The sequence below is a fragment of the Chrysemys picta genome, chromosome 2 (genome assembly GCF_011386835.1).
Source record: "Chrysemys picta bellii isolate R12L10 chromosome 2, ASM1138683v2, whole genome shotgun sequence".
NCBI classification, from domain to species: Eukaryota; Metazoa; Chordata; order Testudines; family Emydidae; genus Chrysemys; species Chrysemys picta.
The window spans coordinates 151,201,011-151,214,197 of record NC_088792.1 but is presented as its reverse complement, the minus strand read 5'-3'; the positions used below and the strand labels follow the sequence as shown (position 1 = coordinate 151,214,197).

The 13,187-nt window shown below is 45.3% G+C and overlaps 1 protein-coding gene across 7 annotated transcripts in view; it reads left to right on the top strand.

Annotated features, from left to right (window-relative positions):
- SLC4A5 (solute carrier family 4 member 5) overlaps window positions 1-13,187 on the top strand; it is a 133,578-nt gene that overhangs the window by 60,529 nt on the left and 59,862 nt on the right. For 4 of the 7 annotated variants that reach the window (XM_065584400.1, XM_042859280.2, XM_042859278.2 and 1 more), the window contains one exon: window positions 408-466. In XM_065584400.1, coding sequence (XP_065440472.1) covers window positions 408-466 — 59 coding nt within the window. The remainder of the gene's footprint in view (window positions 1-407; window positions 467-13,187) is intronic. The other 3 variants (XM_065584401.1, XM_065584399.1, XM_065584403.1) reach the window with 1 other exon arrangement.

Sequence of the window (13,187 nt, the reverse complement as noted above, 5' to 3'; positions counted from 1 at the left end):
TACCCATTAACTCAGTGGGAGTTGTAAATGCAAATGTGATGGCAAAATTTGGCCCATGCAGTGTAAGAGATAAGTGTCAACACGTGGCCAGAATCTGATCCTAGTTACACTGGTATAAATCCAGTGAACTCCACCAGGGTAACTCTGTTCTGATCACATTTATGCCATGTTAAATCTGGAGTTAGTCCAGGTGAGCCACACCAGATTTATCTTCTTGTAAATGGGACCAGAATCTGGCCTATTCTAGAAATGGACAGTGCTAGAGGCAATTTAGGACCCCATTCTCCTTTTCAGTAGCTTGTCAACCACACAGGTGAAGGGCACAAAATGGGCCTGTGAATCTGTACATAGAAGGTTTGTGGCCTCTAAATGTTTCTTACCGTGTCTTTCCCTTGTGCTTTCTTTAGGCCATGCGCAAAGCAGAAGCATGAATGACATTACAGATACACCAAGCACAGATCAGGTAGTAAGTTCTAAAAGCCTTTTGTGGACCAAGGTTTTCTGTGTAACATCATGACCGACAGCCTCCCATTACCAGGGGGGAGAAAAACAAATATCTGCTGTTATACTCTCATCCATAAACCGTAAATATGAGCGGCCTCAAAGCTGATTGTGTTCATTCAGGACAGGTGCAAATACACTGTGACAGACCCAGAGCAGTGGGGTACAGGAGTCTGGTAGAGGGCAAATATACTGGTCACTGGATGAGTAGTTTTCTGTTCCCTGAGTGACCAGAGAAGGGGCTGCACTAGACTAGGGTTACCATATTTCAGCAAGCAAAAAAGAGGACGGGAGGAGCCTCGCCCTAGCCCCGCCCCTGCCCCTCCCACTTCCCACCCCCCCAGAACCCCCAACCCTCCCCCCGTTCCTTGTCCCCTGACTGCCCCCTCCTGGGACCCCTGCCCCTAACTGCCCCCCAGGACTCCATCCCCTATCTAAGCCTCCCTGCCTCTTGTCCCCTGACTGCCCCAACCCTTATCCACACCCCCACCCCCAGACAGACCCCTGGGACTCCCACACCCCATCCAACCACTCCCCACCCCCTGACAGCCCCCCCCCCAGAACTCCCAACCCATCTAAACCCCTCTGCTCCCTGTCCCCTGACTGCTCCGATCCCTCTCCCCACTTCTGCCCCCTGACAGCTCCCCCCCAGAACTCCCAGCCCCCCACCCCCCCGCTCCTTGTCCCCTGACTGCCCCCTCCTGGGACCCCTGCTCCTAACTGCCCTCCAGAACCCCACCCCCTACCTAAGACTCCCTGTGCATTGTCCCCTAACTGCCCCCTCCTAAGACCCCCCCCAACTATCCCCCAGGACCCTACCCCCTACCTGTACCCTGACTGCCCAAAACTTTCTCCACTCCCCCCAAAAAGCCCCCCCATGAACTCCCGACCCCCCCCGTTTCTTGACTGCCCCCTCCAGAACCTCCCTGCCCCTTCTCCTGCCCCCTGGCCCCCTTACCCTGCTGCTCAGAACAGGGTGTTGGGCTCTGTGCGAGCTGGACACGTGGCTGCGCTCCCCAGCACAACAAAACCTGGTCCCTGGCCCTGCACAGTGCTGCCGGAGCCGGGCTGCAGGGGAGAGCTGCAGGCTCAGAATGCAGGGAGGGAGGAGGAGCTCCTCTACAGCTGCTCCGGAGTCCAGCCCGTGACTTTCCTGCAGCCCTCCCAGCCGCTCGCTCTGCTCTGCCGGGGGAGGGGGGAAATCCCGGACATTTTGAGTGCTTTACAAATTCCCCCCGGACGCTATTTTTAGCACAAAAAGGAGGACATGTCCGGGTAAATCCGGACGAATGGTAACCCTACACTAGACTAATCAGGAACCTGTTAGAACCAGTTAAGGCAGGCAGGCTAATTAGGACACCTGGAGCCAATTAAGAAGAAGCTTCTAGAATCAATTAAGGCAGGCTAATCAGGCACCTGGGTTTTAAAAGGAGCTCACTTCAGTTTGTGGTGTGAGTGTAAGGAGCTAGGAGCAAGAGCGCCAGGAGCTGAGAGGGTGTGCTGCTGGAGGACTGAGGAGCACAAGCGTTATCAGACACCAGGAGGAAGGTCCTGTGGTGAGAATAAGGAAGGTGTTTGGAGGAGGCCATGGGGAAGTAGCCCAGGGAGTTGTAGCTGTCCTGCAGCTGTTACAGGAGACACTATAGACCGCTGCAGTCCACAGGGCCCTGGGCTGGAACCCGGAGTAGAGGGCGGGCCCGGGTTCCCCCTAAACCTCCCAATTGACCTGGACTGTGGGTTCTTCCAGAGGGGAAGGTCTCTGGGCTGTTCCCCAACGCACATGGTGAATCTCTGAGGCAAGAAAATCCGCCAATAAGTGCAGGACCCACCAAGATAGAGAAGGAACTTTGTCACAATACGTACTTCCTATGTTTAGCAGCATTCGGTGTCTAATTTTAATCCACAATCTGCATCCGTGATGCCCTGTCCCTGGCCAGTCAGGACCAAGTTGTTACATACCAAGAGGTAGATACATTGGAATGTAAGACTCTCAGAGCTGACCTAGTCCAGTATTCTATTCCCAACTAATACAAGATACTTCAGAGGAAGCAGCAAAAAATCTTTGTGGTGGATGTTTACAGAGTAATCTGTCCCCAGAAGATGATTCTTCCTATCCCCTGTCACTTAGTGGTTGGTTTATGCCCTGAAGATGGTAAGTTCACATCCCTTATGGATTTTCACTCCTAATAGGATGTTCTCATCCCTACATAAATGTCTAATCCTTTTATTAATCCTACCAAACTCTTGAGCTCCGTGAGCCAAGCAGACACCCAATGAAAGTGAAAGGCAGCAAATTTAGAAGCGTTTAAAAGGAAATTCTTCTCTACACGATTTTGAATTATCCTGTGGAACTTGTTGCCACAATACATAATTGAGGCCAACAGGTTGGTAGAATTCTGACGAGGATTAGACATTTATATGGATAACGAGGACTCCACAGTTACAGTAAATAGGATTTAAAAAAAAAGAATGATCTGAATCTTGCCAAAGAATTGTTTCAGGAATACCCTGCAACAATGAGTTCTGCAGGTTAATTTATATACTGAATACACATTCCTGTGTTGCCATACTCATGTCATGGGTAGAGTGCACGGTTTGGGGGTAACTTGAGTTTCCATACTACATGTTGCTTCCTTTGGAGTAATTTATTATGATTGTTCGTTTGTATTCATAGCACCTAAAGACTCTGATCTGGACCCCATTGTGCTAAGCACGGTACAAACAAATAATAAAAAAAGATGGTCACTACCTTGACGAGCGTAGAATTTAAGTATACAAGAGGCAGATACAATAAACAGGTGGAGGGAAGACACGGAGCCAGTGTGATAAGCATCGATCACACCAGCTGCAGAGCCATTTTAAAATGTTTAAACATTGTTTAAAAATCAAAAACACTTCCCTGCTCTGTGCTTCAGTTTTAATATCACTGGCCTGTCTCTCTGGCGCTTAGTTAATATTTGTTGAAGCCCTTTGAGATCCTCAGATGAAACTTTGACTACAGTATGTGCTGGGGTGAGGACAATGTGTCCTTCTGACTGATCCTCTGGGAATAGAAAGGAGTTGTATCCATGACATGGATTGTACTGAGGGTTGATGTGTCAAAGGGTTTCTCTGTCTTCAACATAAGAGGCCCATGTGAGTCTCATGTTATTGATGGAGTGGAAATGCACAGACTTCTAATTAATGCATTTAATACATGTATTGATCTCTGGTAATTCAGATGACATCAGCCTTGGAAATAATACCTGCCCCAGATTCAGGGCAGCAAGAAAAACACAGCAGAAATACTTTTGTAGGGAGGACGCTAGAGTCTTGAGATGAGGAGAAAAGCTCTTGAAATCTTTGGGAGGAAATAGAGCAAGGAATATCTAAATAAAAGAGGAAGCAGGGTGTGGGTGGGAAGGATAGATAGGGTTGTAAAGAAGTGGGGTTGTTTGTGGAATATAATAGAGATGAAGACAAGGTGGCATATTTAGGAATATTACTAGTCTAGGGATGAAAAAGCAGGAGATCATGGGGAAATAAGAACTTAGTAGACGGTCATGTTTTTCCATACACAAAGAGCAACCCATCTGCCTGACTTTTTTTGTTTGGATTAAGTGAAAGCAACAAATAAGAAAGAACAAAAATAATGTCTCCAGGTGAGAGCACAGCGTGTATGCCTCTTCTGTAATATTCTGCATCAGTATGACCGTGCTTCTGCCATGTGGCATGGAGTGCTATCAGGCTCTCTCTCCTTGTCACCACTGCTTTGTTTAAATGCAGGTGAAATTCCCATTAATGTGGTGTGCAAAGTGTAAAAATGACTCTAATACAAAGGCAATCTGATGAAACATGGATACTGCTCTCATCTTCTCTCTGTGTCCAGGTCTGGCTGGTATGTTCCAGTTTCGTTAATTAGAAATCTGTGCTGCTTCACCCAGTCAATAACCACCAAAGTGCCTCATGAGAGACTACCATGGGCTTTTTTTTTTCTTCTGCCCTTCCATCCATCACGTTGAAATCCTTTAACTTACTAAAGCTCAATTTGATCCTGAACATGACCTCAAAGCATCATCTTCCACCTCAAGGTCATCAGGAAGGACACGCTGTTCCTACCTCAGATTTGTCTGCGCCCCTTCACAATTTCATTGATCTGCACAGATCTGGGATTAAGCTCAAATAAGTCTGTTTCAGAGAGAGAGTGTTTCTAGTGGTTGGAGCAAGATATTGACAGACAGGACTCTTCGCTTCTATTCTCAATTGTAGAAAGGATAGTTGGTTGTTGGTTAAAGTAGGTCACTAGGAGTTAGAACTGCTGTCTTCTTTTCCCGGTTATGGGAGAGATTATTGTCTAGTGGTTAGAGCAGAGCGCTAGAAATCAGGAATACTGGCTTCTATCCCTAGCTATGTGAAGGAGTGTTATGTAGAAGTGAAAATAGGCACTGACCGTTGGGACTCCTGGGTTCTTTTCCTGACATTGCCACTGATTCACTGTTTAGCTTTTGACAAATCACTTAATCCCTGGTTGCACAGTTCAGCCATCTGTCAAGTGGGTAAAATATTCCACGGGGTTGTTGTAAGATTTAATATTTGAGGTAGTGTTTAAAATCCTCAGATAAAAGTTCCTGTATTAGTGCAACGTATTCTTACCTGTGGAATATGGCTACTCACCTGTCATTTATTCCTTTGCTTCACATAATCCTGAACTGCCATTTCCAGAAGTAAATATATTAGATAAATAGTTATTGATCTTCTGAACAACAAAAATGCTGATGTCTCCTTTTCTTTTGAATGGAGCAAATGGTACTGCTGGAACAAAACATTACAGACAAATATAGGCACAGTAGTTTTAGATTAGAATCCCTTTTCTGAGACCCTGATATAGGCACCTCCAGAAGTGATAGCTCAGGATGACATGAAACAAAAGGCTAAATGACAAGTGATTGGCCGCATTCCGCAGGTAAGAATACTACTTTTCACTAATACAGCAATTTTAAACTGAGGATTTCAAATACTACACACATATCACTGTAGTAACTCAACACTTCAGCAGGATGTTTGCCAATTGGTCCTAAAAATTAACTTAGGAGCCATGTTCTTTGTGTGAAGCAGTATTTTTTTTTTCAAAATGTTATAATAATCTGTGGAATTTTTGAGTTACAAATTGTATTTAAAAAAGTAAGTTTGTCAGTATAGGAGAGTGGAGTTCATAGAGTTGGTTTGTTCATACAGTCATGATATGCTATAACTTCATAGAGCATTTATTATTCAGTGGAAATTCTATCATTGCTCTAATATTGAAGCCTGCTGTTGTCACAGCTATTATTGTTCTGTCATGTAAAGGAGCGCTGGAATTTTTCATTTCCTTGAACAGTGTGTTTAAGCACCTATATAATCAGAGATCAAATGGTTGTAGATTATTATTGGATTTTCCTCCTTTCCCTGGTTTTTGAAAGATTGAATCCTGAGCTATTTAATCAGTCCAAATTCCCACTGGCTAATAACCAGTGTTCTATTCCTACCTCCGTGTGTGCTCATGCATATACAAGTGTATACTTTTGGTACAGCATAGGAATTGTTAATGGAAGTACATGATTTGATACAAAGTAGTGACTGGGACATGCTTCACCTGACATGGGGAGTGTGTGACACATCATGTCTGCTTGTTCAGGCTGGAGCCACCAAGAAGATAAAAGCTTACTACTGCTGCCAGTTGAAGGATTGACTATGGACTGCAGGATTTGGCTCACAATGTGTATTTTTAATGTGCTCTGATTCCATACTATGGCTTTAAAACTTTGGCATTTGATACTGAGAGTGGGGAGGAACCAGTACTTAAATACTTGTGAGGCGCAGATATTTGCTCTTGACAAAGATGATGACCCGCTAAAGAATCCTGGGAAGCTGTTCATGAAGTTGGCATTGGATTTAAAACGAACATTCTCGATTTATTTCCATTCCTGGTGTAGGATAAGAGAGCGCGCAGTTGACTTTAATCTGATACTCATTTTGGGGCTTGGCGCTAAACAAGGGGGGGATAGCTCAGTGGTTTGAGCATTGGCCTGCTAAACCCAGGGTTGTGAGTTCAATTCTTGAGGAGGCCATTTAGAGATCTGGGGCAAAAATCTGTCAGGGGATTGGTCCTGCTTTGAGCAGGGGGTTGGACTAGATGACCTCCTGAGGTCCCTTCCAACCCTGATATTCTATGAATTGCTGTTAGGAGCTGCACCTTGAGAAAGTGTAGTTTGAACGTTTGTCATATGGGTGCTCTTCCAGATATATTTTATTTGATTGTCCTCTCAGACTTCTAGCTCTAGTCTTAAAATTCCCTCCTTCCCTGTAAGGTGTATTCCATTGTATTACACTGACTTCCTGTTCTGCCATAATTGCCAGAGATCTGGCAAGACTCAACATTGACATTGCAGCACTTAGTGAGACCCACCAGGCCGATGAGGGCCAATTACAAGAGGATGGAGGTGGCTACACCTTCTTTGGGAAAGGAAAGCCACCTGAAGAGAGACACAGTCATGGGATTGGCTTTATCATCAAAAATAAGATCACCAGTCAGCTTGTGGAGCTTCCCGTGGGGATCAACGAGCATCTCAAGACTCTTTGGCTCAAGCTTAGCAACAACCAATTTGCAACAATCATCAGTGTACACGCCCCAGCACCCAATGGAGGAAGACAATAAGGAGCAGTTTTATGGCACACTCAATGCAGTCCTCACAGCTACACCGAAGGCAGAACAAACTCATCCTCCTGGGAGATTTCAATGCCAGAGTCAGACGGAATTCCCAATGGAGAGGCATATTAGGCAAAGAAGGGGTGGGAAATGTAAACCCCAATGGTATTCTCCTCCTCAGCATATGTGTGGAGCATAATTTGCTCATCACAAATGCCATCTTTAGGCAGAGTAACAAATTTAAGACCACCTGGAAACATCCTCAGACCGAACACTGGCACCTCCTTGACTGTTATAGTCAGAGCCCGAGACTATACTGATGTCCGTATAACACGAGCTATGAGAGGTACCGGTCACTGTTGGACAGACCATTGATTAGTAAGATCCGTCATGTACCTGCAGCTCGCTCCACCACATCACAAACACCCAAAGACTAAGTGAAAGCGGTACAATGTCAAAGCACTTCAAGACCAAGCCAGCTGCAAGATGTTCCAGTAACATCTGTCGGAGAAACTCTAACCTTCCTGACAACATCACTGCAATTCAAGAGCCCTGGGATCAATTTAAAAACACCATTCACAATGCATGTGCTGAAACCATAGGGTATTCCACTCATCGGCACCAAGACTGATTTGACGAAAACAACAAGGAAATCCTAGCATTAATTCAACAGAAAATAAATGAATTTTATAACTGGCAAAATGATTCCTCTAAGCAATGAAAACATGAGGCCTATCACCTCATGGACAAAAGGACAAAATCTGAACCTGTGAAGAAATTCCACCTGACTTTAAGAACGCCAACATTGTTACAATATTCGAGAAATGGAACAAATCTTTGTGCGGAACTACAGAGGTATTGCTCTCCTCTCCATCGCAGAGAAGATTCTTACATGGATCCTACTAAACCGCCTTCTCCCCGGATCACAATGTGGCTTCAGGCCATCCCATGGCACAACCAACATGATTTTCGTGGCACGACAGATTCAGGAGAAGTGCAGGGAACAACACCAGGAACTGTTTATGCCATTCATCAACGTAACCAAGGCTTTTTACTCTATCAGTTGTGATGCCCTATGGAAGGTGCTGTGTAGGTTTGTCTGTCCACAGAAATTCATTTCCATCATCAGACTACTCCATGATGGGATGACTGTCACTATTTTGTGCAACGGCTCAGAGACCAAATCATTCACCATTCGCACCGGTGTCAAGCAGGGCGGTGTCATTGCTCCAACACTCTTCTCCATTTACCTTACCGTGACCCTGATTCTCATCTGTGACTGCCTTCCTGACAGAATCAGGATTGAGTATCGTATGGATGGCCATCTCCTTAATCTTCGACATCTCCAAACAAAATCTAAGGTTACGAGAATTGGCATCACTGACCTTCAGTATGCAGACGACTGTGTCATTCTTGCACATACAGAGGCCAACCTGCAAAGCACCCTAAATCTTTTTGCGGATGCCTATCACAGCCTGGGTCTGTCTCTCCCAACATCGGGAAAACCAAGGTACTCTATCAGCCCTCACCTGCACAAACTACTGGAGCTGCTGGAGTGGTTCCAGCACTAACATCAGTGTTCTCTCTGCTGCCAACACCAACAGTATAGAAGTGCAGGTCATGAAATACCAACTCTGCTGTGCTGGCCACTGTGTATGTATGCCTGACACTCACCTCCCGAAGCAAGTACTCTTCTCTCAGTTAAGTAAGGGAAGAAGGGCTTGCGGAGGGCAATGGAAGTGTTTCAAAGACATGCTGAAAGTACATCTTAAAAAGGGAGACATCAACCCAACAAACTGGGAGGACTTGGGGCAGAACAGAACACAGTGGCGCAACACCAGACACCAAGCCACAGCTCACTTTGAGGAGAACAGACATGCTCATGAGACAGAGAAGCGACAAAGGAGGAAAGAAAAGGCACAACACTCTAGCTAACAACGATGTCTCTTCCAAAATCACACCTGGCACTTCTGTGGGAAAATCTGCAGGGCTCCTCAGCTACTTAAAAACTCACCAATGAACCCCCTTGGCAGACGACATCCTTGCATCAAGGGATAGCCGAAGACGACTAACTTCCTGTAATGAAAGCAGGTTGAGATTTAAAGCTCAAAGACTGTAGCTACCACTCTGTTCCAGTCATTCGATCCTTTGGCTTTATGAATTAAAGACCGATCGGGGCACTACACAGAGAACCAAGGAGAACAAACCATCTTTCTACTGAGGAGCTCAAATCACTTTGCAAACCGTGGTGAATTTACAGTGAACACTGTAAAATAGAAGAGTATTATCGTAATTTTCCAGCCAGGGAAATTGAGTCACATGGCGGTATTAAGTGACATGTCTAAGCTCACACAAATTGGTGTGAGTGCTGGTATTATTGAACCCTGATTTCCTGACTCCCTCTCCTGTGCTTTAACTATTGGACCGTACTTCCTCTCCCAAACAGGTATTTCATGGAGGTACATTGTAGGGTCACAGTTTACCATATTGAGCCATATCCTGAGCTCCCTACTCAGTTTTCATACCATCCTTACTCCAGCAAAACTTCCATTTATTTTAAGCAGCTTTTTGACTAACAATTTCAGGAGTTGGCCTATTAAAATAAAGAGAAGACCTGATTTCCCTCATTTCCTCCTGCCCATCATACATGGTTGTAACTCTATTGACCTCAGTGGAATGACTGCTCAGTGACGCCAGATCTGAATCAGCCCTAGAGGGTTTGCACAACTTCTCTTAACAGACACACACATCTGATTAGCAAACAAAATGGGGTTAGTCTAGATCAGGGGTCGGCAACCTTTCCAGAAGTGGTGTGCCGAGTCTTCACTTATTCACTCTGATTTAAGGTTTCGCGTGCCAGTAATACATTGTAATGTTTTTAGAAGGTCTCTTTCTATAAGTCTATAATACTTACTTATATAACTAAACTATTGTTGTATGTAAAGTAAATAAGGTTTTTTTAAAATGTTTAAGAAGCTTCATTTAAAATTAAATTAAAATGCAGAGCCCCCCGGACTGGTGGCCAGGACCTGGGCAGTGTGAGTGCCACTGAAAATCAGCTTGCGTGCCGCAGGTTGCCTACCCCTGGTCTAGATAATACCTAGTCCTGCCATGAGTGCAGGGGACTGGACTAGATGACCTCTCGAGGTCCCTTCCATTCCTATGATTCTATGAAAAAAAAATGCATGTGTTAACAGTTAAGGTTGTGGCAGGACACAATCCATCCACGCAAAACCTTGAAAGCATGGAAATAAGAAGTAAAGGGGAAAGACTCATGCATTCCCTTCCACCTTCATATTGCCTGGGATGGTTTTGGTATTCACTGCCCAAGACATTCATTTCCATCTCCAGCAAATACCAAAAAGCTGTGCATACGCTGGCTTCCTCAAACTTGCACTCTAATGCAAAACCTTACCAGTGATGTCCTATTCTCTTATATCCAGCACATCTGATGCTCTTTAACATTTTTATCAATGGCCTGGAAGAAAACACAAAATTGTCACTGATAAAGTTTGCAGATGACCCAAGAATTGGGGGCGTGGTAAATAATGAAAAGGACAAGTCACTGTTGCAGAGCAATCTGACTCGCTTGGTAAACTGGACACAAGCAAACAGTACAGCTAAATGTAAATCTAGACATGGAGGAACACAGAATGCAGGCCATACTTAAAGGATGGGGGACTCCATCCTGGGAAACAGTGACTCTGAAAAAGATTTGGGAGTCATGGTGGATAATTAGCTAAACATGAGCTCCCAGTGTGATACTGTGACCAAAAGAGCTAATACAATCCTGGGGTGCATAAACAGGGGAAACTCGAGTAGGAGCAGCGAGGTTATTTTCCCTCTATATAGGGCACTGATGCAACCACCACTGGAATATTGTGTCCAGTTCTGGTGTCCACAATTCAAGGATGTTGATAAGTTGGGGAGGGGTCAGAAAAGAGCCACAAGAATGATTAAATGATTAGAAAACTTGCCTTATAATGATAGACTCAAAGAGCTCAATCTATTTAGCTTAGCAAAGAGAAGGTTAAGGGGTAACTTGATTACAGTCTATATATGTATAATCTTCATGGAAAACAAATATTTAACAATGGGCTCTTCACTCTAGCAGAAAAACGTCTAACATGATCCAATGGCTGGAAGTGGAAGCTAGACAAATTCAGATCAGAAATAAGGCGTACATTTTTAACTGAGAGTAATTAACCACTGGAACAATTTACCAGGGGTTGTGGTGGATTCTCATTAATGACAATTTTTAAATCAAGATGGATGTTTTTCTAAAAGCTCTGCTCTAGGGGTTATTCTGGGGCAGGTCTCTGGCCTGTGTTATACAGGAGGTCAGACTAGATGATCATAGTACTACTTTCTGGCCTTGGAATCTATAAATCTGACCCACACATTTCCCAACATTTGGGAAGTCATTTTGCCGTAACATTGCTGAGGTCCTGCAGTTACTAGTTTGCAAGAAATGCAACTTCCCTATTCCACATATCTGCTTCCTGTGCATACAAGTCACTTCTGCTGGCTTTGCTGACACACACAAGATTTTGTGGAGTTATTACAACCGGAGGGGGGAGAACTGGATTCTCTTCTGCCTCGTGCATTATCCACTGAATTTTTTCAGCCACATTCTGATGGACAGAATCTCTGTTACTAGCGTCGATGGGGGAAAGAACAACCTAGATGGATTTGCAGAATCCTTGCGACATTAGACAAACCATCCTTTGGCTTGTACCCTGACCGAATTTGATCTGGCGGCTAGCAAGAGAGGATCAGTATAGAACCCCACAATGCTATTTTTGCAGCTCCGTCCTGCCCCTGTTTAAGTCCATAGGAATTCCTCAGTGGCGTGTTGTTACCTAGTGTGTAGGGATGGTTAAAAATCCACATGTTCCTGTGTTGGAGTCGGAGCTAGGCTGCTTTCAATCCTATCCTTTGCCTTTTTTTTTTTTTTTTTCTCTTACATCAAATTAAAGCACAGACCTGTGAGCCAGGAGATCTGGGTTTTCTTCCCATCTCTGCCTCCATTTTCCCTGCGTGGATCCCTTCACTTCTGTGCTGTGGTTTTCCCATCTGTATGCAGGTGGTGCACATGCTTACCTCTTCAGGTCAGGGTGAAGATCAATGAGTTAATGCTTTGGGCACTGGAGAAATGCCAGGTACTGTTATTTACTGGCTGTACTCCTGTTGGTACAGGAGCAATGGGCTCGAGGTGGGGAAGGGGCCTCATCAAGGAAATCCTGCTCTTATATCCCCCCTGCGCAGTGGAGAACCTCAGACGCAAAACTCCCTCTTGGAGGAGCCCTGTGTGTGCTGCCGTCCAGCAAAAAGGAAGCCATGTCACATTACAGTGTCCACACTCTGCTGTCTTTGTTCCAGGCTACAACAGGCAAGCTTGGCTTTCAGCGCATGCAATCAGATGGATGCAATCAGAACTACTCCTGGCTCTGTAGTTCTCAAACATTTTAGTATGGCGGCCCTCCCAACTGCATTTTGTCTTTGGTTGCAGCGCCATTCAGGTTTGGCCTGCGACGGAGGGGTGGCCGGGCCAAACCTGAGTAGATTGCAACATCCGGAGCAGGGCACTAGGCCCAGGGCTGCTGGTTGAGGCGGGCTTGCTCTCCAACACCCACTCCTGTGGGCTTCCCATCCGCACCGGGCCAGGAGAAGTGTTTGTTTACCTAGGCCGGGTGCCAGTGATAAATTAATCCAGCCCTGGATGTGGTGACCCATCTGGAACCTTCCCATGACCTACTGGTGGGCGACCCACGCTTTGGAAAACTCTCTCTCAGTCCCTTATTGCTGAGCGCTTAAAGAGATTCCCTTTGAGCTGAGCTGGTGAGGGATCTGTGGGTCATGGACACAGGGATGTGGATCTACTTTCTATCCCCTGCTGTCACTGTGGCACAGTGACAACCTTGAAGTTCTGGGTAGCTGTGGCTTTGTTATGATAGTGTTGTCGACCTTAAACTGGAATTAATTCAGGGAAGTCCTCTGGCTTGTGTTATGCAGGCGGTCA